The following is a 25057-nucleotide window of genomic DNA, read 5'->3' on the forward strand; positions in this document are numbered from 1 at the left end:
TGTTGGCTAGGCAAGAAATCAAGTATGAAAAAATGTTATGATTTTCTCTGCAATATCTCTACAAGAGAATTGAGTGGATCATGTGCTACCTCGAATACAGAAATGTAAATGTCCCTTGAGGTTCCTTTTAGCTCAATTGGTGGATTTCACTGAAGAAGTATCCCCTCTTTAAGGGATTGGGAAAGAAAACCATAACCTGAAGGAAGAGGTAACAGGGCCCTAAGGAGTATATGGTTAGAAATCCATTATAGGGTTATAAATTGATAATTGAATTGATTATCTTCATGCATAAGGTCCCCTCATCGTGATTATAATGTTTTTGTCCGTAACACTTTTATGAGAATAGTGAAAGTGATTTTGGTAGTCGTTTTTTATAATACATCACATAACATAAAAATGTTTTTAATATTAATAAATTATTAAAAAAACATAAAATTCATTATAAAAGGGAAAAATTATGATAAACCAATATTTTTTCAAAAAAAAATACATAGAATAAAATGATATATAAATATTTATATTATTAGAAAAATAAAAAATAATAATTTTGATTACTACAAGAAAATTTCGAAAATTACTTACAAAAAGTACAACAAACATTTATCATAATATAATAAATTTTTAAAGCAAAATAATATATGTAATTACGTCTTAGCTTAATTTAAGTAAGAAACTTCACTTACAAAAAGCAAATAAGAAAACAATTTTTTATTTTATTTTTTGTTTATTGAATCGTGCTTCTAGCGAGACATAAAGTTCTGAGCAAGTATACAACCAGGCTAGAAACACTAAAGATTCCTTGTCATTGACCAAAGCCAGAATAGAAAAATAGAAAAAGGAAAGTAATTTAAAATAGGAGGTGACAGGCTTTCACTGGGTGAGACCATGATAGTTTGAAAGTGACATGAAATTTTTTTATACATATATGCGATTGTAAAGTTTCTTCAAAGTTACGTCTTTCATCCCAGTTTCTAGAGTTTTGGGGGGCAAAATAGCCTTTTATCTTTTATGTAAAAAAAAAAAATATAAGCTTTACCTTTTTATAAAACTTATGTTCAAATTAGTCTTTCATATATGAGTAATATTATAATTTTTTTTTATCAAAATTTAAATTGAAGCCTGAGTTGCCCATGAGACTTTATTTTTTAACTGAAATCTTAATTATCAATTAAAACTTTATTTTTTAACTAAAACACCCGATTGATAATTGAGGTTTCAGTTAAATTTTTTTATTTTAAAATTTAATTAAAAATATTAAATTGTAAATTATTATTAAAATTAAAAACATATATTTTAATAATAATAATTTATATATTTAAACTTAAATATCTAATATTACTTCAATAAAGATAAATTGATAAATATAATAATAAATAAATATTTTATTTATCAATAAATTAATAATCTTAAAATAATAAAGTTATATGAAATCTAAATAAGATATAAAATTATATAATTTATTATTTAAGATATTTAATTTATTGTATTTTTAAGATATTAATTTATTTGTATTTTGACAATTTTATCTTTATTAAAATAATAGTATATTCGTAAGTTTCCATATATAGATTTTTTTAATTATTTTAAAGCATGTATTTATAGTTTAACGGAAGAAAAGACTATTATTTGTACACAATATATATGACTTGAAGATACATTTTGAAATTAGTTAATGAAATTAATTAAAAAAAAAATCTACTACAAAATGTAATTTTTAGTAGTTTCATCAAAGTCACAAAAAATACCATTAAACATTTATATAATGGAAAAAAAATGCCCCTTCCTAATATTACATGTGATATAACTTAAATTAATAAATTATATAATTTTATATTTTATTTATATGTCATGTAATTTTATTATTTTAAGATTATTAATTAATTGATAAATAAAATATTTATTTATTATATTTATCAAATTATCTTTATTGAAGTAATATTAGATCTTTAAGTTTAAATATATAAATTTTTATTGTTAAAGTATATATTTTTTTAATTTCAATAATAATTTAAAATTTAATATTTTTAATTAAATTTTAAAGTAAAAAAATAAAATAATTGAAGCCTCAATTGACATATCTTATTTAGATTTCATATAACTTTATTATTTTAATATTATTAATTTATTGATAAATAAAATATTTATTTATTATTATATTTATCAATTTATCTTTATTGAAGTAATATTAGATATTTAAGTTTAAATATATAATTTATTATTATTAAAAAATATATTTTTAATTTCAATAATAATGTACAATTTAATATTTTTAATTAAATTTTGAAGAAAAAAAATTATGACATGACTTCTACGTGGCAAGGGGCTAGTTTAAACATAAGTTATGTCAAGGGGCTAAAACTTATATTTTTTTTTTTTTACATAAAAGGGCTATTTAGCCCTAAAACTTCGGTTTCTAAGTCAAAATTTAGTGATATGCATTTTTTCTCTCGAACAATATATGATGTCAGGATGATGTCATTTTCTCTCCAACAATGCCTATCAGATAGGACTCTCTCCCTCCCTCAATATTCATAAACTAATACGTTTTTAAAAAACTAATAAAAAAAAATACTATTTCCATATTTAATTTTACTATAAAAATATAATATAAAATCAAATATAATTAAAATTTATTTAAAACTCATATATTTTAAAATTATTTAATTTTTATATAAAAAAAATTAAATTTCAGTTAGATAGATGTGGATTAATATATACAAATAATTTATTAATAATTTTTTATTTTTTATTTCTTTTTATTTTTACTCTTTATTTTTTTTCCTTTAAATTTTTCATCAACAAAAAATAACCTAAAAATTAATAAACTTCAAAAAATTTAATAAAATTTGACAAGTATAAAACGGTGTCTTCATGATTTCCTATACACTGTCACTTAAGAATTTTTAAAAAAATCATTAACTTATCTATTTAACAGTTTATTTATTTAATAAACTAATCCAATTGGATTAAAAAAATTTACTATTTAAATAAGATTATTAATTTATTGAGCATTTATCTATTAAGGTTTTGTTATATTTATTTAAAGATTTATTTTCTTTCTTATTTAATTTATAAATAATAAAAATTTGAAAATGTTTAATTTTTAATTAATTTTTATTTTATTTGATTTTTTTCCCATACATGATAGACTAAATAATACAATTTTGACTAATTATGGATCTTGAAATATTAAAATAAATTATGAGAAAAAGACAACAATATAAAAAAAAAAATGGTAGAAGAGGAAAAATGGTAGACAACAATTTTGACCTTATCTCACTGTGTTTTTGCTCACTTCTTTTTAAATAAACTACGAAAAGATTAAAAATGTATAAATATTTATATAATCTTTCTTATATAGAATTTTCTTTTATACTTTTCATGCAATGAGAACATATTTTTCTTTTTTATATTTTATAATTTTTACCTTTTGGTTTTATATTATTTTTCAACTTTTTCATGATGCCAATAAACCCTACCAATGATACTTTGGTTAAAGATATCAATTTATTATTAGAAACTGCAATTGTATATCAAAATATTTGATATACATTCAAATAACTAGGAGTCAGGGCAATGTCCAATTGAAATTAGTTTCACAACTAGGAGTCAGGGTTTTGAACTTTCTTTGATACTATGTTGAACAATCAATTTTCATATAATCTTAAATTGTTAAGATTTAGGTCCATAATGTATATCATGCTCTCTAACACCTTCTCTCATGTGCCCTCATACCCACATGAGAAGAGATACACATGTTTATGGACAAACAAATCATGGATAATCTCTTTTGCCTTACTCGTGGACTCAATAAATTAAGGAAATAAAAATGCGGAGAGGTTAGAACTTTAGAGTATAATTGAAAATAATACGCAAGCATGAACCTGATTTTTTCATTCTCTCTTATGTCACAAATTAGAATTTGTTAGTTTTAGTTTACTAGCATGGCTAAAGTTGACAATTTTGTTTTGAAAGGCATTTGAAGTTCATTGGATAGTGATTCTAAGAAACATTTTTAGTATTAAAAGTCTTTTTGAAAAAATAAAAATAAAAATAAGTGTTTGGTAAAATTTTAGAAATACTTTTTAAAATTTGAAAAATTACTTATAATATTAAAAAATCACTTATAGTGTTTTTTATGAGACATTTAATAGGTGATTCTCCTAAAAGCGTTTTCAAAGATAACACTTCCACTAAAAATACTTCAAGTAAAAATATTGTCAAACACATTCTTAATCACCCGTTTGATTGTAATTCTCACAAAAGTACTTTTAATCTATAGCGTTTTTGTTTGTAATGCTTTTATGAGATAGTGAAAGTGATTTTGATAGTATTTTTTTTATAATACACCACATAAAAATAAAAATGCTTTTAATATTAATAAATTATCAAAAAAGACATTAAAATTCATTATAAAAGGGAAAATTATAATAAACCAATATTTTTTCGGTGAGAAAAGAATACAAATATTATCTAAATATTTGTATTATTAGAAAATAATAATTTTATAACAAGAAGAAAAAAGTTTAATATATTTTCTTTTAAATGTCACAAACAAAAACTAGAAAAATGATTCTTTTAAAATTTTATTATAATAAATATGTAAATAATATAAATAAAATAATGTAATTTTTTTAAAATTATAGAATTAGGATATACAACCTCTAATACATAGTCAAAATAAAATAATAATTTTTTATTTTCAATATATATTTTCACATAAATTTTATTTAATAAATTTAAAATATTAATATATTTATAATTATGTGTGATTTAATTTAATAATATAAAAATAAATTTATAAATTTAAATTTGTTTATATATTATATAAATTTTAGCTTCCTATAATTATTTTTAGCTTTAATAATATATAAATTAAATGGATAACTGTTTGGTTTAATTGAAAGAACTGATTAATTCTCTCATCCTCACTGTACCTTAATGTCGGAGGCTGGGGTCAGAGTTTCCACCATGGATGGAGAATGTGTTTTGAGGGTCTAGAAATTCATCAGGCGGTCGGAGCAAGAGGAGAGTTGACACGTGGATCCTTTATGAGAGTGGATTTCCATTTCTTTAATTTTATAATTAATTGTGGGTGACTTGGCTTTTAGAGCTGGCAGGCACCATCAGAATTTGGTGAAATAATTATTAAGGAGTCACCTCAATTATAGGAAACACCATGCTCAGGCCATATGGTTGATGGGAGTAGCGTGAGTGTGAATAGTTTCAATACGACAAAATCCAACGTGAGGCTGTCTCCTTTTCTCATCCACCCAATGGAATGATTGGAATCTCCACACCAATATTCCCACTTAGACCTCATAGTCTTTGTCCCATATTTCAACTTGGCCTCCTATTTCTTTATCCACGAGGGACCACTACAATTCCATGCTATTTCCTAAAAACTTAATATTTATTATTTAATCACTTTACCTAACGTTAAATTAATCTATACTTAAAATATTGGCATAATTTTTTTTTTCTTAATTTTTACTTTTAAATATTAAAGTTTTTTTATAAAATTAATTTAAAATTTATTTTAAATCATTAAATTAATATTTTTATTTTCATAAATTATAATCAAAATAAATTATAACCTATACTTAATATCTGCCCTATAAAAGCCCACTTGAAGTGGACAAAGAAAAAAAAGAAATGACATTTCAAAAATTATATTTTTTTGAAGGCACAAAATATTGTCAGAAACAGTTCTGTGGATCCTGCATTTCGGCTTAATGCGTTTTTCACTCGATGACGAGCTCGATTTTTCATTTGAAAAATGATTTTATTTATTGTTTGAAAAATGACTTGGAGTCACCACTTATTTTTGTTTTATTTTTAAAAGAGTAAGCAAAATAAGAAAGAAAAACCCTAAGTGTGACTCCTTATTTGGAAAAGGTGGTCTGTGAAAAACCGGATCGGGTTCGGGGGTCAGGTTACTTATCGGGAAGGTACGGTAAGGACCGTAGCACCCCTCTAAGTCCCTAAAGTTGGGTCTCTACTAATAAAATGAAGCAATCATGGCAATTGATGAGGGAATCAATGAATACTCAGAGTGATTATGCACATGTGAGAATCAAAACATGCAATAGAGAATGACCAAAATAAGAATGGATGCGTACCTGGGCCACGAACGAACAATGCGCTATCATAGAAATGGAGTCAGTGCACAATATATAGCACGAAACATATCACATGCATCACTAAGCAGGGATTAAAATTGTTCAAAGGAAAACTGGATTTTTGAAATTCATTTGAGAATCGGAATCTTAACGATTATTTGAAAATTGGAGTTTTGGAGATTATTTGAAAATTGGGTTCTTAGGAATTAACTGTAAGAATGAGAATTTTAAAAATTAAATTTGAAAGAAAATTGGGATTTTGAAGAATTATTTAAAAGTTCGGGATTTTTAAGAAAAATTAAGTTACGGAAATTGGGACTTTGGGAGTTAAATTTTGAAAGGGATCAGAGTTGTAAGTTATTTGAGAAGTAGAAATTATGAAAGTTAATTTATAAAAATTGGAAATCTTGAAAATCATTTGAAGACAGACCTTTTAGAAACGAATGAATAAAATGGTAACAACAATAAATGAGTAACTGGATAAATACGATAATTGAAATATTGAGAAGTGAAAATTAAGTTCGGAGATAGGACAATTGGAATTTCAGATACCTAAATTTAGAAATCGGAATTTTGAAGAATTAGACTTTAATGGTTGAGATTTTTAAAGGAAATAAATAAGTAAATATAGAATAATAATAATAATAACGAGAATAATATCTAAACAGATACAAGTGAATAGTCGAATATTTGAGATTGAAAATTAATTTAGGAAGTCAGGTTTTTTTTGAAGAATTGATTTTTAATGATTGGGGTTTTTTAAAGAATTAAATAAATAAATATGGAGTAATAATAATAATAACGAGAATAATATTTAAACGGATGAAAGTGAATAGTCGAATATTTGAGATTGAAAATTAATTTAGGAAAACGGAATTTTGAAAAATTGAACTTTAATTATTGAAATTTGTAAAATAAATTAATGGAATAATAATAATAATAATAATAATAATAATAATAATAATAATAATAATAATAATAATAATAATAATGAGAATAATATTTAAATGAATGAACATGAATAGTGAAAATTTTTTAGATTGAAAATTAAATTCGAAAGTCAGATTTTTTTGAATAATTAAACTTTAATGATTGAATTTTTTTTTTTAAAAAATAAATAAATAAATATGGAATAATAATAATACTAATAAAAATAATGTTTAAACGAATGAACATGAATAATGGAATTTTTGGAATATTGGAATTGAAAATTTGAATTTTGGGAAAATTAAATTTAAAGTTAGAGTTCTAGAAAATTATTTCGAGAATCGAATTTTGAAAAATTAAATTTAAAATATTGGAGTTTTGGAAAATTGAATGTTAGATCTGAAGTTTCGTAAAATAAATTTAAAAATCACATAAGATTATTTTGGAAAGGATACGTGTATATATATTTTCTTAAATAAAATAATAAATAAATAAATAAATAAATAGACAAATAAAAAATAAATGAATAAAATAGATAAAATAAATGAATAAATGAATGAATTTGAAATGTTGGGATTTTAAAAGAATTATTTGATAACAGGACTTCCAAAAAAATGAAAATTTTAACATGTAAAGTGGAATTAAGATGGCACGGGGGAGAAAAGAGAAAAAATAATAACAAACCACCTTGAAGCCACTAGACCCATGCCACCAATAAAAGAAAAAAAAACTCATGTCTTTGACTTTTCATTCACCAATTATTTAAATAGTTTCATGCCTGCCATGCAATACATTCCTCTTTCCCATGAACCACTAGAGCCATGTATATATATATATATATCTCATGTTCACAATCTGAATCTTGGTCATTGTGAAACTAAAGTAGACAACCCACTATCCACCTCTGCATGGACCTCATCTTTGCCCAACCTGAGAACACCTTGGTTCTGCCGAAGCACGAGAGGAACCCTTGAAGTAGAGACGCCATTGAAAGTCTCTTACCCCCCAAAGCCAAGGGCATCGGTTGTTGTGAAACAGAAGCCTCCAGAATTTTTCAGAAATTATAGGAGAAAACAATCACAAAAATCTAAATTCGTAAGAAGCAAAACCAATACTATTCTCTTTTCCATTGCTAGTGTCGATGACGGCCAAGAACAAACAAACAAACCACTAAAGCTATAAAAATAAACAGCCGGCATTGCCAGTCATTACCCTAAAAAATAATAAAACTAAAAAGAGGATTGGAAGACCAGGAGCAGAGAGCTTAAGGTTCCAAAACAAAACAGAGCATCCGTGATCCCAACCCGATTAACACCCCTGCTTCCTTCAAGCCGATAGTGGACTCCAGTTGTTTTATCAGTTACGAGAAGCCGATCTATATTTCTGGGTTTCCATTCATAAAAAGAAACTCAAGTATGGAAGCCAAAACAGAGACCCGGATTGGAACACCCACGTACATAATAGAGAGAAACAGAGGATGCAATAAAACAGAGCTTTAAAGGAGAATGAATATAGACCAAACACCCAATAAATATGAAGAGACCAGATTCATTCCTCTTTATACTTGGATTTAAAGATCAGTAAATTGAACCAAGAAAGTATCTTAAGAAAAAAAAGAAAACAAGATGCAAGAAGGTTTTTTTTTTTTTCTTTCTTTTTCTTTTTAAATATGAAATGACCAAACAAAGTGTAATTAGATTATTCCAAAATGGAGTCCGAGAAACAAAAACCATGACCAACCAATGTGACCTCACAAATAATGCAAAACTATCACCTGAAGAAGTGATAAGAGAATGTGATGATCATTAATAATCCATAAACTTGATCAATCTTACCAGGTAATGCACTCCTCCAACAGCAGTTTGTTTGGCTTCTGCTTCCCTTCTTCCCTCAGCCTCCTCTGTTTTTCCCTCCGAGCCCCCCATTTTTTCCTCTAGCAAGCCATCACCAACCTCTCTGTTCATGCATCAGCAAGCATGGGCTTCCAACCGCCCACTTGCAGCCGCACGTCCATGCCAAGAGAAGGGATCCATAAGTCAGCAGCTGGGGGTCCCCTACCCCCTCTAAGAAGTCTTAAAAAAAAACACCTCTTCCGGGCCCTTACCACCCAAAAAGGGTCTACAAATATGCCCCTTTTCGGTAGAGCTCATGAGCGTAAGGAATATGAGCACTGGAGTGAAAAGTAAGTGTGAGTAATGAGTGGAATGAAATGAGCTCTATCGAAGAACAAAGGAGACCCCCAAAAGGAACACTAGTGAAACACGGACTTACTCATGTCAATGGACGAACATAAAGGCCCTAGTCCTAAAAGAGAAGGAAGTCTCAAAATGACTCCGAAGTCTCACTCAGGACCTAGGCTCCTTCTAAGACGCCTCCAAAAGCGACTCGAAAGACCATATCGAAAATGAGTAACGGTCGAACCACCCTGGAGTACAAGAAATAATGTGTCCAAAGGAGACTCCCTATGTGACCTACATGAGAATGATAGGTGTAGAGTGCCTAACAACATGACAGAAGTACGTCTCGTGATCTCAAAGGACTATGCCATGTGTAGTGAAAGGGGAAATCTAGAAGAGCCTGATGAATAAGCAATAAGCTCCAGAGTAGCCAGGTGAGGAAAGTGACTCTAAATGTCATACTAAAACAAAGACCTGGACATCGAACTAACCTGATAGGAAGAATGAATGACCGATCTATATGGGTGCGGTCCCGACTCAAACTAAACACAAACTGATAGGAAAATGGCCGATGGATATGGGTGCGACCCCGACTCAAACAGAACTCGAATTGACACGATGAATGAAAATGACCGATCGATATAAGTGCGGTCCCAGAAACTGCACTGACATGACAAGGAGATGGCCGATCGATATAGGTGCGGCCCCGACTCAAACTCAAACTGATAAGATGATGACCGATCGATATAGGTGCGGTCCCAGAAATACAAACTGACATGATAATGACCGATCGATATAGGTGCAGTCCCAGAAACACAAACTGACATGACAAGGAGATGACCGATCGATATAGGTGCGACCTCGACTCAAACTGACAAGATGATGACCGATCGATATAGGTGCGGTTCTAGAAACACAAACTAACATGACATGGAGATGGCCGATCAATATAGGTGCGGCCTCGACTCAAACTGACACGATAATGACCGATCGATATAGGTGCGGTCTCGACTCAAACTGACACGATAATGACCAATTGATATAGGTGCGGTCCCAGAAACACAAACTGACATGACAAGGAGATGATCGATCGATATAGGTGCGGCCCCGACTCAAACTGACAAGATGATGACCGATCGATATAGGTGCGGTTCCAGAAACACAAACTGACATGACAAGGAGATGACCGATCGATATAGGTGCGACCCCGACTCAAACTGACACGATAATGACCGATTGATATAGGTGCGGTCCCGACTCAAACTGACACGATAATGACCGATCGATATAGGTGCGGTCCTAGAAACTGAACTGTCATGACAAGGAGATGGCCGATCGATATAGGTACGGCCCCGACTCGAACTCAAACTGATAGGATGATGACAGATCGATATAGGTGCGGTCCCGACTCGAAAACTGACATGACAGGGAGATGGCCGATCGATATAGGTGCGGCCCCGACTCGAACTCAAACTGATAGGATGATGACCGATCGATATAGGTGCGGTCCAGACTCGAAAACTGACATGACGGGGAGATGGCCGATCGATATAGATGCGGTCCCAGAAACACAAACTGACATGACAAGGAGATGGCCGATCGATATAGGTGCGACCCCGACTCAAACTGACACGATAATGACCGATTGATATAGGTGCGGTCCCGACTCAAACTGACACGATAATGACCGATCGATATAGGTGCGGTCCCAGAAACTAAACTGTCATGACAAGGAGATGGCCGATCGATATAGGTGCGGCCTCGACTCGAAAACTGACATGACGGGGAGATGACCGATCGATATAGGTGCGGCCCCGACTCGAACTCAAACTGACAGGATGATGACAGATCGATATAGGTGCGGTCCCGACTCGAAAACTGACATGACAGGGAGATGGTCGATCGATATAGGTGCGGCCCTGACTCGAACTCAAACTGATAGGATGATGACCAATCGATATAGGTGCGGTCCCGACTCGAAAACTGACATGACGGGGAGATGGCCGATCGATATAGGTACGGCCCCGACTCAAACTCAAACTGATAGGATGATGACCGATCGATATAGGTGCGGTCCCGACTCGAAAACTGACATGACGGGGAGATGGCCGATCGATATAGGTGCGGCCCCGACTCAAACTGACACGATAATGACCGATCGATATAGGTGCGGTCCCAACTCAAACTGACACGATAATGACCGATCGATATAGGTGCGGTCCCAGAAACTGAACTGTCATGACAAGGAGATGGCCGATCGATATAGGTGCGGCCCCGACTCAAAAACTGACATGACAAGGAGATGACTGACCTGATCAAGTGACCCAAAACCAAAGGATGACTCAGATAATGATGCAAGCAAACTCGACTGGAGGGGATATGCCCCAGTATGACAACTCATGAGGATCGACAACTAGGTCAAAAGATAACGAAACCCCTAAAAGGTCCGATGATCCCAGGGAAGGGGGTATGCCCCAGTATGTAACTCATAGGGGTTAATAACTAGATTAGAAGGTGAATGAAAGTCTACTGAAAGGTCCGATGCTCTCGGAGAAAAGGGGAGATGCCCTAGTATGCAATGATGAACAGACAGAGATGCACAATGTCTCAAAACTACTGTACTCTGAAATATGTTGATCCATCATGTAATGAAAATGTCCAACCTCAGATAGGTAATGCCAAACAGGACCATGTATCGTCACACCATGCTGACAAAACAAAACTAACTGGTGAATAACAACAATAGTGATTAGTGCTCAAAATGCAAAGAGTAAGCAAAACAATACTCAACATGCCAACTATCAAAGTGAAAGCATCGTCACTAATAAGTCAGCAATCTGCCAAGTCCTGCCATCATAGAAGATGTTGAACCTAAAGTCCGAAAGATGTATGAAAACATAACCAAAGTGATCAAGGACTGATCCACGTCTCCTCCTAATCGAGATAAGGGTGAGTTCAGGTGTCACGGTGGGATGTGTAGGATAAAATAAGGTGATGATCAGGCTCTGGTATGATAGGAGGCATGAAAGTATCTAGGGTGAAATAACTGAGTACGAGATGAAAGGTATGTATCCGAGATCGTCCAAGTATGCCGAGAAGACTAAACCCGAGGTATCAAGAGCTCCATAATCCATCGAAAAGCAGTAATCACAAACAGGAAGTCAAATCTCGATGTCAAAACATCCAACTAGGCGGCTATGCCCCAGTATGCAATGAGGATGACATGAAATAATCCAATGATCTCCATATCACTCGTCAGATGCTCCAATGTCAAGAACCAATCTGATCTCCCTCCAAAAGATGGACATGCCCTAGTGTAAAGGATCCAAATAGGGTGGCTATGCTCCAATGAAAAATGTTCTCCATCCCGGCTATGCCCCAGTGTAAATCAGTGCATCCAAGTGTACAACTGCTAAAAAGGACCACGCATAGTGCATATCAATAAATCAATCGATCTCCACTCCTGACGCCAAAAATGGAAACATCTCAACATAATCCATATGAATCAGAATCCTCGAGCTCTATGAGTACGAATGAACTGGCTATGCCCCGGTATAAACCATCTGAAGTGACTATGCTCCAAGATAAATCAAAGTCCATCACCGATGAGAGGGCTATGCCTCAAAATAAATCGTGATCTCAAAAATCAACCATTAATGAGTAGAGTGACTGTATCTACAATAAAAGCGCTCTCTGAAACGACTACGCCCCCAGTGTAGGGTCATCCCACAACTGCTAATCTATCATAATCCACGAGAAGAAACAAACTGACTATGCCTCAGTGTAAAGCATCATCCCGAAAGAAAACGTCATCGATGAGGGGGGGTATGCCCCAGTGTAGATAATGGCGCCTCCGAAAATCCATCATTGATAAGAGGGGTATGCCCCAGTGTAATCCATCACCTCGACTCCTCATCCATCATGCATCGAGAAATAATCTCCGACCAAGCTCAAGTATTGCCCACGTGCGACCTGTCAAACACAATGTGTGAAGTAATGGCCTTAGGGTGGTCTTCAGACACGGGACGTAACGTAGGCCAAGGTAATAGGGTGAAAGAAACGAAATGAAACTAGGCTAAAAAATCCCAATGATATAATCCCCATACCCCTCGTGCATGAGATGCAATGTGTAGAAAACGTCATGAGTCCCGGACCTAAGGGTCCCCACACGAAAAGTGATGATAAATGAATGGTTACATCGAATAAGCAAGCATGAACATCAAGCAGGATGAGAAATATTTATATATGATGTCAGGATGATGTCATTTTCTCTCCAACAATGCCTATCGGATGAGACTCTCTCCCTCCCTCAATATTCATAAACTAATATGGTTTTAAAAAACTAATAAAAAAAATACTATTTCCTTATTTAATTTTACTATAAAAATATAATATAAAATTAAATATAATTAAAATTTATTTAAAACTCATATATTTTAAAATTATTTAATTTTTATATAAAAAAATTAAATTTCAGTTAGATAGATGTGGATTAATATATACAAATAATTTATTAATAATTTAGTAATTTTTTATTTCTTTTATTTTTACTCTTTATTTTTTTCCTTTAAATTTTTCATCAACAAAAAAGAACCTAAAAATTAATAAACTTCAAAAAATTTAATAAAATTTGACAAGTATAAAACGGTGTCTTCATGATTTCCTATACACTGTCACTTAAGAATTTTTAAAAAATTCATTAACTTATCTATTTAACAGTTTATTTATTTAATAAACTAATCCAATTGGATTAAAAAAATTTACTATTTATATAAGATTATTAATTTATTGAGCATTTATCTATTAAGGTTTTGTTATATTTATTTAAAGATTTATTTTCTTTCTTATTTAATTTATAAATAATAAAAATTTGAAAATGTTTAATTTTTAATTAATTTTTATTTTATTTGATTTTTTTCCCATACTTAGATGATAGACTAAATAATACAATTTTGACTAATTATGGATCTTGAAATATTAAAATAAATTATGAGAAAAAGACAACAATATAAAAAAAAAAAAAATGGTAGAAGAGGAAAAATGGTAGACAACAATTTTGACCTTATCTCACTGTGTTTTTGCTTACTTCTTTTTAAATAAACTATGAAAAGATTAAAAATGTATAAATATTTATATAATCTTTCTTATATAGAATTTTATTTTATACTTTTCATGTAATGAGAACATATATATATATATATATATATATATTTTTTTTATATTTTATAATTTTTACCTTTTGGTTTTATATTATTTTTCAACTTTTTCATGATGCCAATAAACCCTACCAATGATACTTTGGTTAAAGATACCGATTTATTATTAGAAACTGCAATTGTATATCAAAATATTTGATATACATTCAAATAATACGAATAAGTAAACAAGGATGAGTTTTTGTTTTTATAAAAATGAATTTTGATTTTGATTTTGATTTTTACTCTAATCAGTAATTAATGGCAGGTTTGAAGACACGATTATTGACCTGGCTTGGGTTTCAGTTTCAATTTTGAATAATTGAGAGGCCTTGTTTGAGCATTGTCTCCTGACTCTACATTTTCATCCTCCAGGGATTTTCATTTTCATTTTGCTGGTGAGAGCTCTCTTCACATTTCATTGCTGAAATCTTTCATTTCCTTGTTTCCTTTCTCACATCATCAGCCTTAACATCTCTGCTTCTGTTCTTCAAGTTGAATCCAATAGCAGTCATATGCTTTTTCACTCTATTCCCCTCCATAGCCCTTTGTCAGATCGTTTGCAACTCTCCCCACCCTCATACTCATTCTGATCTCCTCTGCTCATTTTCTTTCTCATTTTGCTCATATGTCTATGTCGCTCTGCTCCTTTGCTTGCTAAACCTTTCAATTTCTTTGATTTCTGGTTTTGCAATTCTGATTCCTGTAGCTATCAGCCTGTTGTTAGTTTACTGCTTCTGTTCTTTTGGTTTTCTGTCATCGATCTGATCTGTGTTCCAAAAGAGAAGAAAGGAGTCGCGAGTAGAAAATGGTAGAAATTGTTCTTTCGGTTGCAGCAAAAGTTTCAGAGTACCTGGTTGATCCAGCTGTACGTCAGCTGGGTTATCTGTTTAACTACCGTGCCAACATTGAGGACCTCTCTCAACAGGTTGAGAAGCTGAGGGTTGCCAGGGCTAGGCTGCAGCACTCTGTGGATGAAGCTATTGGGAATGGACATATAATCGAAGATGATGTTTGCAAGTGGATGAAACGTGCTGATGGGTTCATACAAAATGCTTGCAAATTCCTTGAAGATGAGAAGGAGGCGCGGAAGAGTTGTTTCAATGGGTTGTGTCCTAATTTGAAGTCCCGGTACCAGCTAAGCAGGGAAGCAAGGAAGAAGGCAGGGGTTTCTGTTCAAATCCTTGGAGATGGCCAATTTGAGAAGGTAGCATATCGTGCCCCTCTGCAAGGGATAAGGTGCAGACCTTCCGAAGCTTTAGAGTCAAGAATGTTGACTTTGAATGAAGTCATGGAGGCCTTAAGGGATGCCAAGATCAACAAGATCGGGGTATGGGGGTTGGGCGGTGTCGGGAAGACCACGCTGGTGAAACAAGTGGCTGAACAAGCTGCTCAAGAGAAGTTATTCGACAAGGTGGTCACGGCAGCTGTGTTAGAGACTCCAGACTTAAAAAAAATTCAAGGGGAACTTGCAGACCTTCTAGGTATGAAATTTGAGGAGGAGAGTGAACAGGGAAGAGCAGCTCGACTATATCAGAGGATGAACGAGGAGAAGACCATCCTCATCATCTTGGATGATATTTGGGCGAAATGTGACTTGGAGAAAATAGGAATTCCTTCTCCAGATCACCACAAAGGATGCAAATTAGTGCTAACTTCTAGAAATGAACACATCTTGTCCAATGAGATGGATACTCAAAAGGATTTTCGAGTTCAACCTTTGCAAGAAGATGAAACATGGATTTTATTTAAGAACACAGCTGGTTCCATTGAAAATCCAGAGTTGCAACCTATAGCTGTTGATGTAGCAAAAGAATGCGCGGGTTTGCCACTTGCAATAGTAACTGTGGCAACGGCATTGAAAGGCGAGAAGAGTGTGTCCATTTGGGAGGATGCCCGGCTACAACTGAAATCGCAAACCTCGACTAACGTAACAGGACTGACAACAAATGTATACTCAAGTCTGAAGTTGAGCTACGAACACTTGAAGGGAGTTGAAGTGAAGTCATTTTTCTTGCTTTGTGGTTTAATTTCTCAAAATTATATTCATATATGGGACTTGTTGAAATATGGTGTGGGTCTGCGATTATTTCAAGGAACTAATACATTGGAAGAGGCGAAAAATAGAATAGATACATTGGTTGACAACCTCAAATCCTCAAACTTTTTACTAGAAACTGGCCATAATGCCGTTGTTAGAATGCATGATCTTGTTCGGAGTACTGCCAGAAAAATTGCATCCGATCAACATCATATGTTTACACTCCAGAATACTACTGTTAGAGTGGAAGGATGGCCAAGGATAGATGAACTCCAGAAGGTCACCTGGGTAAGTCTGCATGACTGTGATATTCGTGAACTTCCAGAAGGGCTGGTATGTCCAAAACTTGAACTTTTTGGATGTTATGGTGTAAACACCAATTCGGCAGTGCAAATCCCAAACAATTTTTTTGAAGAGATGAAGCAACTCAAAGTATTAGATTTATCTCGAATGCAACTTCCATCGCTGCCCTTATCACTTCACTGCCTTACGAATCTTCGAACATTGTGTTTGGATGGATGTAAGGTGGGAGACATTGTTATGATTGCAAAGCTAAAGAAATTAGAAATTCTTAGCCTTATGGATTCTGATATGGAACAGTTGCCCAGAGAAATAGCACAGTTGACTCATCTAAGGCTGTTAGATTTGAGCGGTTCTTCGAAACTAAAAGTAATTCCATCAGATGTTATATCAAGCTTGTCCCAATTAGAGAATTTGTGTATGGCAAATAGCTTTACTCAATGGGAGGGGGAAGGAAAGAGTAATGCTTGCCTTGCTGAGTTGAAGCATTTGTCTCATTTAACCTCTTTGGACATACAAATACGAGATGCCAAGTTGCTGCCAAAAGACATAGTCTTTGATACCTTGGTGAGATATAGAATATTTGTAGGTGATGTCTGGAGCTGGGGAGGAATTTTTGAAGCCAACAATACATTGAAGCTCAATAAGTTCGATACAAGCCTTCATCTGGTGGATGGTATCAGCAAGTTGTTGAAGAGAACTGAAGATCTACACTTGCGTGAATTGTGTGGTGGTACTAATGTTCTTTCCAAATTAAATAGGGAGGGTTTTCTTAAATTAAAGCATCTTAATGTTGAAGGCAGTCCAGAGATTCAATATATTGTGACCTCGATGGATCTGACTTCATCACATGGTGCCTTTCCTGTTATGGAGACCTTGTCTCTTAATCAGCTGATTAACTTGCAAGAAGTATGCCATGGCCAATTTCCAGCAGGGTCCTTTGGTTGCTTGAGAAAAGTGGAAGTGGAAGATTGCGATGGCTTGAAATTTCTCTTCTCGTTGTCTGTGGCTAGAGGCCTCTCCAGACTTGAAGAAATAAAAGTAACTAGATGCAAGAGTATGGTTGAGATGGTTTCCCAAGAAAGGAAAGAAATAAGAGAAGATGCTGTTAATGTGCCTCTGTTCCCTGAATTGAGATACTTGACGTTAGAGGACTTACCCAAGCTCAGTAATTTCTGCTTTGAGGAGAACCCGGTGCTTCCGAAGCCTGCAAGCACAATTGTTGGTCCTAGTACACCACCTCTCAACCAACCGGTATGTCAAACCTTGATAATCCTTTCTATCTAGTCAATGTTTTTTTAATCACTTCAATTCAAATACTTGGAGACTAGCTCCTCGTCAATTGATTTGAGTCAGCAAGAATCCCCTCATTTAAATTCGATCCCAAAACCCATCTGATGAGACTTTACCAGCAAAGATAAAACGTCACCAATCAAAACAGAGCATTGACTGAATACAATTAATAGACTGGTTTTTTAATTTGACAAACATATTCTCATCATGCTTTTATTTTCACTCTATGTTAATATCTGTAATACATCTATGTTGTATTCAACGCTCTCAGAGGTTCTCATGTTACAGGAGATTAAGGATGGCCAACTTCTGCTTTCCTTGGGCGGCAACCTTCGGTCTCTCGAGTTGAAGAATTGCATGTCACTATTGAAGCTATTCCCACTCAGTTTGTTACAGAATTTGGAAAAACTAATAGTGGAAAATTGTGGTAAGCTGGAACACGTATTTGATCTTGAAGAGCTAAATGTTGATGATGGGCATGTTGAGCTCCTCCCTAAATTAGGAAAATTGGCATTGATTGGTCTACCAAAGTTGAGGCATATATGCAACTGTGGCAGCTCCAGAAATCATTTCCCTTCTTCCATGGCTTCTGCTCCTGTAGGCAATATCATATTCCCTAAATTATTCCGTATTTTTCTGCAATCTTTGCCCAACCTCACAAGCTTCGTCTCCCCTGGATATCATTCCCTCCAAAGGCTTCACCGTGCAAACCTTGATACCCCCTTCCCAGTGCTCTTTGATGAAAGGGTCAGTTTATCTCTCAGAATCCTTCTCTTTTTAATTTTCCTTTTAACATTGTTATCAATCAAATTATTGGAGGAAAATAAAGAAAATTTAGATTGAGCTGGTTCTTGTTGCTCTTTTTCTATTTCTTTTTTTCACCTAAATTTAACTTAACTGTTAATAATAGAGTTTAATATAATTAAATGTTTAATTTATTTGTTTTTATTCAGGTTTGAATGTTGGATGTCGAATGTAGTTTGTATATATTAAAATATTTATGAAACTAATTATGTTATTTCTTCTTACTCTAATTTGAAAAAATAATATTCAAATATCCTAAAATATTTGAATTATTAAATAATAATTAATTATATAATTATTATGAAAATTTGTATTGGAATAATAAAAATGATTTCTAATTATACTTTATTAGTAAAAAAATGCTAGAAAATTTTCTAAGTTAACACTTCTATACAGTGTATATATCTTTGCATAATGGTTTTATAATTGAAGTATATGTTTGATTATTGAAATTAATTCACTAACTTTTATATTTTTAATTTGGGAAAGAATATCAAATTCTATTTTTTGATTTACAAAATTCGTTGAATTATTTACTCTAATGAATATTTAGATGAATGTAAATTATGTTTTGGGTTTTTTTTAATTAAGAAATATATATTAGAATTAGTGGTAGTTTATTTTTATTTTGTTGTGTGATAAATGTATAGAATTTTATGGATTTATTTTTTATTAATTTATTATCTAGATAAAGGAATTTTTTATAGACAAATAAAAAGTATTTAAGTAGTGTTTTTTTTTTTATGATAAGTTTTTGTAATTTATAATGAATTCATTCTCATTCAAATTATGCGAGATTGTGGTGGTTTAATTTTTTTTAAGACAATTAGATAAGAATCAATCAAAATATTTAAGGCTTAAAGTAATTTGCTTTAACAATTAAATAAAAAATGGAAAAAAAAAAACCAAACAGACGACTCTTTTGGAACATTTCAAATGTATGAGAGTTGTGTTAAAATGAATTCCATGGAAACTGTGCTATTTCTTGACTGATTTTTTCCTTACAAATTCTTATAGTTTTAGACAATGAAATTCAACTTGTTTAAGCATGTACATTTTCCTCCACCCTTCTTTAAGATGTAGTTTATTGTGTTTTCCTACACATGGATTATTTTCTTTTTTCAATTAGTCAAAATATATAAATAACAAAATGGTGGGATGAACTCTGCAGGTTGCATTTCCTAGCTTGAATTTCTTAAAGATCTCGAGACTGGATAATGTGAAAAAAATATGGCCCAACCAAATTCCTCAAGATTCCTTCTCCAAACTAGAAGATGTGATCGTATCATCATGTGGACAATTGTTGAATATTTTTCCATCTTATATGCTGAAAAGGTTACAGAGTCTAGGGTTACTGATTGTACGTGATTGTAGTTCATTAGAAGCGGTTTTTGATGTGGAAGGGACAAATGTGAATGTGGATCTTGAAGAGCTAAATGTTGATGATGGGCATGTTGAGCTCCTCCCTAAATTAGGAAAATTGGCATTGATTAGTCTACCAAAGTTGAGGCATATATGCAACTGTGGCAGCTCCAGAAATCATTTCCCTTCTTCCATGGCTTCTGCTCCTGTAGGCAATATCATATTCCCTAAATTAAGCGATATTACACTGGAATCTTTGCCCAACCTCACAAGCTTCGTCTCCCCTGGATATCATTCCCTCCAAAGGCTTCACCATGCAGACCTTGATACCCCCTTCCCGGTGCTCTTTGATGAAAGGGTCAGTTTATCTCTCAGAATCCTTCTCTTTTTAATTTTCCTTTTAACATTGGTATCAATCAAATTATTGGAGGAAAATAAAGAAAATTTAGATTGAGCTGGTTCTTGTTTCTCTTTTTTTTTTTTCCACCTAAATTAACTTAACTGTTAATAATAGAGTTTAATATAATTAAATGTTTAATTTATTTGTTTTTATTCAGGTTTGAATGTTGGATGTTGAATGTAGTTTGTATATGTTACAATATTTATGAAATTAATTATGATATTTCTTCTTACTCTAATTTGAAAAAATAATATTCAAATATCCTAAAATATTTGAATTATTAAATAATAATTAATTATATAATTATTATGAAAATTTGTATTGGAATAATAAAAATGATTTCTAATTATACTTTATTAGTAAAAAAAAATGCTAGAAAATTTTCTAAGTTAGCACTTCTATACAATGTACATATCTTTGCATACTAGTTTTATAATTGAAGTATATGTTTGATTATTGAAATTAATTCACTAACTTTTATATTTTTAATTTGGGAAAGAATATCAAATTCTATTTTTTTATTTACAAAATTTATTGAATTATTTACTCTAATGAATATTTAGATGAATGTAAATTATGTTTTGGGTTTTTTTTAATTAAGAAATATATATTAGAATTAGTGGTGGTTTATTTTTATTTTGTTGTGTGATAAATGTATAGAATTTTATGGATTTATTTTTTATTAATTTATTATCTAGATAAAGGAATTTTTTATAGACAAATAAAAAGTATTTAAGTAGTATTTTTTTATAATAAGTTTTTGTAATTTATAATGAATTCATTCTCATCCAAATTACACGAGATTGTGGTGGTTTATTTTTTTTTTAAAGACAATTAGATAAGAATCAATCAAAATATTTAAGGCTTAAAGTAATTTGCTTTAACAATTAAATAAAAAAATGGGGGAAAAAAAAAACCAAACAAACGACTCTTTTGGAACATTTCAAATGTATGAGAGTTGTGTTAAAATGAATTCCATGGAAACTGTGCTATTTCTTGACTGATTTTTTCCTTACAAATTCTTATAGTTTTAGACAATGAAATTCAACTTGTTTAAGCATGTACATTTTCCTTCACCCTTCTTTAAGATGTAGTTTATTGTGTTTTCCTACACATGGATTATTTTCTTTTTTCAGTTAGTAAAAATATATAAATAACAAAATGGTGGGATGAACTCTGCAGGTTGCATTTCCTAGCTTGAAGTTCTCATTCATCTGGGGACTGGATAATGTGAAAAAAATATGGCCCAACCAAATTCCTCAAGATTCCTTCTCCAAACTAGAAGATGTGATCGTATCATCATGTGGAGAATTGTTGAATATTTTTCCATCTTATATGCTGAAAAGGTTACAGAGTCTACAGTTGCTGATGGTAGACGATTGTAGTTCATTAGAAGCAATTTTTGATGTGGAAGGGACAAATGTGAATGTGGATTGTAGTTCATTAGGGAATACAAACGTATTCCCTAAAATAACTCGGCTCTCTCTCTGCAATCTACCTCAACTCAGGAGTTTCTACCCGGGGGCACATACTTCACAGTGGCCATTGTTGAAATATCTGACAGTGGAGATGTGTCCTGAACTCGATGTATTTGCATTCCAACAAAGACATCATGAGGTAAATCTTGATGTAAGTTTCCTAATTTTACGTTATCACGTTTCCTTAAATTTGACATTAAATAACTTGACCCATGAAAAGGTGGATGCAGAACCCAAAACTGATTATTGGCCCCTACTTCATCCACAACTTCCTTTAGAGGGCATCCTTGATTTCCATTTTTCCTCCCTGTATATGGTTCAAACCAATATTGCAATTTATTGTAAATTTTATTGGTTTCCAAAAATTATTTAATCTATAACCAGCCAACTTATAGTAAACAATTCTGAACCACCTTTCCAATCCATTTTTATTCAAGTGACTTACACCTGCCATCATCATACTTCTCAGATGCTAAATGACATCATCTTCTGTAAACAGCATAAAAAATTATATTAATTTTGCCATGTTCTTCACTTGGAATAGAGAAATAAAACAACACTTCTTTGTAGATGTGCGTATCTTATTTATGTATTAATTATAATTGACTGAACAAATTTGTTTTATTCCAACCATTTCCCAGGTTGCATTCCCAAATTTGGAGGAATTAGAATTAGGTCACAACATAGATACATAAATATGGCCAGAGCAATTTCCAGTGGATTCCTTTCCCAGACTAAGATTTCTGTCCGTATATGAATGTAAAGATATTTTGGTTGTGATTCCTTCCTTTATGCTTCAAATATTACATAATCTAGAAGTACTTAAAGTGGAAGGATGTACAGTCAAAGAGGTATTCCAACTTGAAGGACTTGACGAGGAAAATCAAGCCAAGAGGCTTGGACGGTTAAGAGAAATAATGTTGCGTTATCTTCCCGTGTTGACGCATTTGTGCAAGGAAAACTCCAAATCAGGCTTTGATTTGCAAAGTCTAGAGAGTCTTGAAGTGAGGGATTGTGGCAGTTTGATAAATTTGGTACCATCCTCGGTATCTTTCCAGAATCTAGCTACTCTAAATGTGCAGTCTTGTGGTAGTCTGAGAAGTTTGATATCGCCCTCGGTAGCTAAAAGTCTGGTAAAACTCAAAACACTCAAAATAGGTAGATCAGATATGATGGAAGAAATAGTTGCCAACGAAGGAGGGGAAGCAACAGATGAGATTACTTGCTACAAATTACAACACATGGAGCTTCTGGATTTGCCAAACCTCACAAGCTTCAGTTCAGGTGGTTATAAATTCTCATTCCCATCCTTGGAGCAGGTGCTGGTGAAAGAATGCCCCAAGATGAAAATGTTCTCTTCAAGCCTCGTAACTACACCAAGGCTAGCAAGAATAAAAGTGGGAGATTATGAGTGGCCTTGTCAGGATGATCTGAATTACACCATCCATAATTTGTTTATAAATGCACATGGTATGTACTGTAGTGAGAGACTTTTTTTAGATTTCTCAAGTGCAATTCATACTTAGACATTTATTATTATACCAATTAGCAACCATTAAAATGAAAAGTTTTGAACTATTTTCTGAAATATCTATCCTATCATCAAAGGAATCGATATTGCATAATGTTCTGTTTCTGCATTTTGAAAATAAATAAAGTAGATCTGAAAACCTCTATTCTGAAACTGCAAATGGTATCAATAAATATGTATACCATTTGCAATCACTAGTAATTGTAATCTCTTTATTTAACCTTATTAAATGCTCATAATGATTTATTTACGTTTTTCAGGTAATGTTGAGGCTGAGATTGTGGAATTGGGAGCTGGTTCAGCATTATGATTACATCATGTTTTGTTCTTGGGAATGTTACTCTTTGGCTGGATTGATTCCATGTTAATGCAATATGTATCTGTAGACCCCTTTTCGGACCGACCGAATGAATTTTTTTTTTCCATTTCTTTGAAGTAGGGGGGGACCTCTTTCTGGAAAAAAAGAGAGAAATCGGCCGCATGGGACAGGTGGCAAAGATGGCATGGTGGTAGCAGGGAGCAGGTGAAGACTTGTTGGGGAAGAAAGCTTTTCGGGGGGATGGTCCAAAACGGGGAAAAAAAAGAAAAGGGAGGAGGTTTTTCTGGCGCTGAAGAGGATTCCGGAAAATTTTCGGGGGCTGGAGAGGGAAAGGAGCTGAACAAGAGAAAAACAGAGATTGAGAGGAGAAGGAAAACAGAACAAAGAGTTTTTTGAGGGGAAAGCTTTTTCTTCAATGGCAGAAATGCCATGCCTCTTTCACCTCCACGAAGACAAAGAGGATCATGGCCACGCTCCTGAGCATATCGACACCCTCCATTCTCTTCCCTATTGGGGTCTCTATGACTTCGACAGCTTCAACGTTTTTGTTTTCGGTCATCATCCCATCGCTGCCCATACCCGTGAACTGTTCCAGACCCAGCTGGAGTGTTCGCTTCATGTTCAAGCTGTAGACGACGTTTCCAAGCTCGATTCCATCACCACCTTGGATCTATTAGGCTGCAAAAATCAGGTGCGTTTCGTTTTGAATCTATTTCATCAGCGTGTTGAGCAATTGCATGTAATGGATGTGACTGATCTGGTGTCGGAAACTGTAGATGATTCGGGTTTTTGGGGTTATTAAGGGAAAAGATATGAGAGTGGGTCTTTGCTTCACTTTATCAACAAGGATACTGCCCAAATAGAAAATTCTTAAACATTTGCTCTTTTCTTATTTTTGTTTCCAATCACATATCTTCCTAGCTTTTACAGAAACTAAAGTGAAGGAATTGAAAAAGAAGAGAAGAGATGGCTTCGCTATAAAATGGTGTTTCTTTTTTGCATTTGGTTGTTCCTACACTTTCTCACATGTTCTTGCCACTTGCCATTGGTGGCATTTTAGCCTTAAAAAAAAGGAACAGACCCAACACTAGAAAGTTAATAGCAGCGC

The 25057-nt window shown here is 32.7% G+C and overlaps 2 protein-coding genes across 4 annotated transcripts in view; both read left to right on the forward strand.

The window, feature by feature from the left end:
• The window catches only part of LOC117930520, a 55772-nt gene that overhangs the window by 12179 nt on the left and 18536 nt on the right, over window positions 1–25057 (forward strand). The window lies entirely within an intron of this gene.
• On the forward strand, window positions 14734–24950 carry LOC117931165 (probable disease resistance protein At4g27220). 3 transcript variants are annotated; one of them, XM_034852067.1, is made up of 6 exons: window positions 14734–18016; window positions 18344–18802; window positions 20031–20579; window positions 21804–22250; window positions 22741–23569; window positions 23891–24950. In XM_034852067.1, the coding sequence occupies exons 1-5, from the start codon at window positions 15230–15232 to the stop codon at window positions 22792–22794; spliced, it is 4296 nt and encodes a 1431-aa protein (XP_034707958.1). In that variant the 5' UTR covers window positions 14734–15229; the 3' UTR covers window positions 22795–23569; window positions 23891–24950. The 3 variants fall into 3 exon arrangements, with proteins under 3 accessions (XP_034707958.1, XP_034707959.1, XP_034707960.1); XM_034852068.1 differs by having other exon boundaries at window positions 21804–22238; XM_034852069.1 differs by lacking the exon at window positions 20031–20579.

This window comes from Vitis riparia, chromosome 14 (genome assembly GCF_004353265.1).
Source record: "Vitis riparia cultivar Riparia Gloire de Montpellier isolate 1030 chromosome 14, EGFV_Vit.rip_1.0, whole genome shotgun sequence".
Taxonomy (NCBI): Eukaryota; Viridiplantae; Streptophyta; class Magnoliopsida; order Vitales; family Vitaceae; genus Vitis; species Vitis riparia.

Coding starts and splice junctions, on each gene's coding strand:
- LOC117931165 (XM_034852067.1), top strand. CDS start 15,230: ATGGTAGAAATTGTTCTTTCGGTTGCAGCAAAAGTTTCAGAGTACCTG. Junction 20,580..21,803: donor CGGTGCTCTTTGATGAAAGG/GTCAGTTTATCT, acceptor TGAACTCTGCAG/GTTGCATTTCCTAGCTTGAA. Junction 22,251..22,740: donor ATCATGAGGTAAATCTTGAT/GTAAGTTTCCTA, acceptor ACCATTTCCCAG/GTTGCATTCCCAAATTTGGA.